This window comes from Nematolebias whitei, chromosome 18, assembly GCF_014905685.2.
Source record: "Nematolebias whitei isolate Nwh7 chromosome 18, NemWhi1, whole genome shotgun sequence".
NCBI classification, from domain to species: Eukaryota; Metazoa; Chordata; class Actinopteri; order Cyprinodontiformes; family Rivulidae; genus Nematolebias; species Nematolebias whitei.
The window spans coordinates 37,626,179-37,629,676 of record NC_056515.1 but is presented as its reverse complement, the minus strand read 5'-3'; the positions used below and the strand labels follow the sequence as shown (position 1 = coordinate 37,629,676).

At 35.4% G+C, this 3,498-nt stretch overlaps 1 protein-coding gene across 1 annotated transcript in view; it reads left to right on the top strand.

Moving 5' to 3' along the window:
• The first annotated feature begins 1,142 nt into the window (after positions 1-1,142).
• Positions 1,143-3,498, top strand: part of gtf3c5 (general transcription factor IIIC, polypeptide 5) — a 9,433-nt gene continuing 7,077 nt past the window's right edge. Inside the window, exons 1-3 of the mRNA XM_037692632.1 lie at positions 1,143-1,418; positions 2,088-2,286; positions 2,408-2,615. Coding sequence (XP_037548560.1) covers positions 1,215-1,418; positions 2,088-2,286; positions 2,408-2,615 — 611 coding nt within the window. The 5' untranslated portion in view covers positions 1,143-1,214. The remainder of the gene's footprint in view (positions 1,419-2,087; positions 2,287-2,407; positions 2,616-3,498) is intronic.

Genomic DNA, 3,498 nt, shown 5'->3' with positions numbered 1-3,498 from the left:
ATATATATATATATATATATATATAAACATCCCTCAACAAACAAAACAAACACACTGATTTTTATATCAAAGCACTATTTATTGACATGCTTATTAACTATAAGAGGTACAATTAAATTTTAAAAAACATATAAACATATTTTATTTCACTCTTATTTATGCAGGCGGTTTTTGTCTTGAATTTTTATTCTTATTTTTTTAAAGTATGCAGGCAGTGTCATTGAAATTGTAAGTTTCATATCAAACACAAAATGGAACGAATAATTCAGATGTACTGAAAAAGTACATAGAATTACAATAATATTTAGGAAATAATAAAGAAAAAATAATTTAATTTCAACTTTTTAGTTATGATTTATGCTACTGTTTGATTGATTGATTACTCAGTTTTTTTCAGTGTGAATGCTGAGTTGTCAAAAACAAGTGAGTTGTAAAGCTAAGACAAAAGATTAGCTAAATGCCAAAAGTAGCTAAATGCTTGCCAAAAGCTAAAATGTAGCAAAGGAGTAGCTAAAACAGGACTCTTATACATGAGTCCTCAAGGCTCAGACGCTAACCTGTATAAATAAAGGTTGAATTAAAAATAAACAAACAAAAAAATAACAAAAGTGTAGTTGGAAGTTCCTAAAAGGAGCAAAACGCTGACTCAGATTTAAAAGTAGCTAATTGGTAACTCTAAAATCAGCGTAAGAAAACCAAAACAGATCAAGCGCTGAAGATTTTAAAAGGAAACAATGTTCCTAAAAGAATTAACGGCTCTTCATGTATTTATTTATATTTGTAAAGATATTGAAAATTATAAAATTTACAAATCCAAACATTCATAGCACCCTTCTCCTGAATGAGCAGAAGGTTTTGATGAATGAATGACTAAAATAGCCCAATGTCTGCTGTAATGGCTGCACAAAGATAAGGAAATCTACAAAACAAGAAAATAAAAATATATATTCTAAACAGAAAGTATACACTATTTATTAAAATAACAAATCATTGATGTGTTTCAATGTTTAAAAAAAATACTATACTATAAGACGTTTACAAATTTAGTTAACTTATTTGTACAACGATTGAACGATCAATATTTAGATCTCGGAACCTTCAGACTGTACCGCTGTTTCCGCACGGTGTTATTTATCAGTCGGACAAGTGTTCTCTGTAAAGTCTTCCCAACCAGAAATCGTTCCCTCGTTATTTATAACAACTTAGATATTTAAATGGCGGATTTCTCCGAGGTGAAGGTGAACTTTACCCTGAAGGAGCTCAGTTTCTCCGGTCAGAGTGAGGGCTCGGTTCCGGGCAGCTCGCGCTCCTTGGAGCTGCGGGACAAGAAGAGGCTCGTGTGTGTCGAGTATCCGGCGGTGGTGAGCAGCGTGGACAAGATGCTGGAGACTCTGGGAGGAGAACAGACGATAAGCAAAGTGAGGAAAACGGACAAATGGTGCTGCAACAACACTCATCAATACTTCTGTAAGCCTTTAAAGGATTCTCAGTATTTTTATTTGGACTTTAGCTGCTTTTTGTGCACACTCATTTTTAATAAACACCTGTCCAAATTTGGATGACGGTATCAAAAAGATAAAAAAAAGTTGTTTTTGTTGAAGGTGATGGCCCTGTCAGATAGGAATATTAACAGATCCAGTGGTTGAACCCAAAAATCTGCAGAGAATGATCGATTTTTAAATCTGAATGATTCACAGATTAGAGCTGCTTGGATTAACAACAAAAGGTAATACTTTCCTCCAAAGCTGGTCACGTGATGGACTGAAAGTGAATGCAGCTAAAGTCCAATAAAAATATTTAAAGTCCTTTAAATGCTTGTAGGCATGATGTTAGTAAACCTATTCTGTAAAAATATATTTGTTACCCGCCTCAGCGTACTGGCTCTATTTTTGTGTAATCTACTTTTTTAGTTCGTAATTCCTTTTAAACACTTGCTGGATTTATTATAAATCCAGATTTTAAGAATCTGATTGCAGTTCTATTGTAAAGTTTGAACGTGTCTGCTCACATTAATTGACGTAGTTGTCATTTTCTAACCACCGATCAATAATTTGCACCGCCGACCGTGTTTCGTGTTTGTCCCTCAGAGCTTCAGCGACCCAAACAGGCGTCTCGAGCTGCGTTTCCGACCCCAGGACCCGTTCTGTCACTACGTGTGTGGAAACCGTCTCTCGTCCAGCAACCTCCTCCTCAAAGTGCGCCGACGGGTGCGAAAGAAAGACCCCAACGACGCCGAGATCCAAATGGATGTGGTTGGAATCGTAGGAACAACGTACAAATTCCAGGGTAGGATGGAAAACTTTTCAGACACATTCATTCGAAGAGGCCTGTTTACGTTCTCACTAATTGGTTTAGTTTGACATGTGGAGAGAAACTTGATGAAATGATGATTTTTTTTTCTTTGCAGGAATGACAGATTTCCAGTACCTTGCTGTGCATTCACAGGATGGAAAGTCCACGTCTCTGTATGACAAAATCGTCCTCCGTAAACCTGAGAACGAAGAGTTCTTCAACCAGGACGTGCCTTACTTCCTGCCACCGGCCATCTTCTCGCGTCTCGACTGTCCGGTGGATTATTTCTACCGAGCCGACTCCCAGGCAAACTCAACATCCAGGTGGCGTAAAACACAACAACTCCTTTAGTAGTAACTCTGAGTTGAATCAGCATCACAAAAATAAACAAAACTACGTTAAGCAGCTTGTTATGTTTCTGTACGCGTTATATTTTTTTGTGGAGTTTTTTTTTGTCTTTTGCTCTATTTAACTTTAGCTAGACTTTTGCTACTTTTTTATTTCTATCTACCTTTTTTGCTACATTACGTTAAGCTTATTGATAGCCTTTTGCTACATTATGCACTTAGATAGGTTTTTGCCACTTTTACTAGTGTTTTGCTACTTTAAGTTTTAGCTAGTTTTCTTCTTTTAGCTTTAACAACTTTGTTTCAGCTTCTTCAGCTTTTAGATGCTTTTCTGCTACTTTTTAGTCTTTTGCTCTTTTTAGCTTTAGCTAGCATTTTTTATATTTTAGCTACTTTTGCTACTTTTTTACTTCTTGCTACATTAAGCCTTTTGATAGCCTTTTGCTTCATTTTGTGTTTAGCTAGGTTTTACTACTTTTACTAGTGTTTAGCTAGTTTATTTTGATTCTTTTAGCTTTAACAACTTTGTTTCAGCTTCTTCAGCTTTTAGGTTCTGCTACTTTTAAGTCTTTTTGTCCTGTTTAGCTTTAGCTAGCATTCTTTTTAGCTTGACTTTTGCTACTTTTATACTTCTAGCTACCTTTTTGCTAAGTTAAGCTTATTTCTAGCCTTTTGCTACATTTTGTGTTTAGCTAGGTTTTTACTACTTTTACTAGTGTTTCACTACTTTGAATTTTAGTTTATTTTGCTCGTTTTAGCTTTAACAACTTTGTTTCAGCTTCTACTTGGATTATTGAGCATGCATCAGGATATTTGTTTCAGCTTCTTCAGCTTTTAGGTGCTTTTCTGCTACTTTTTA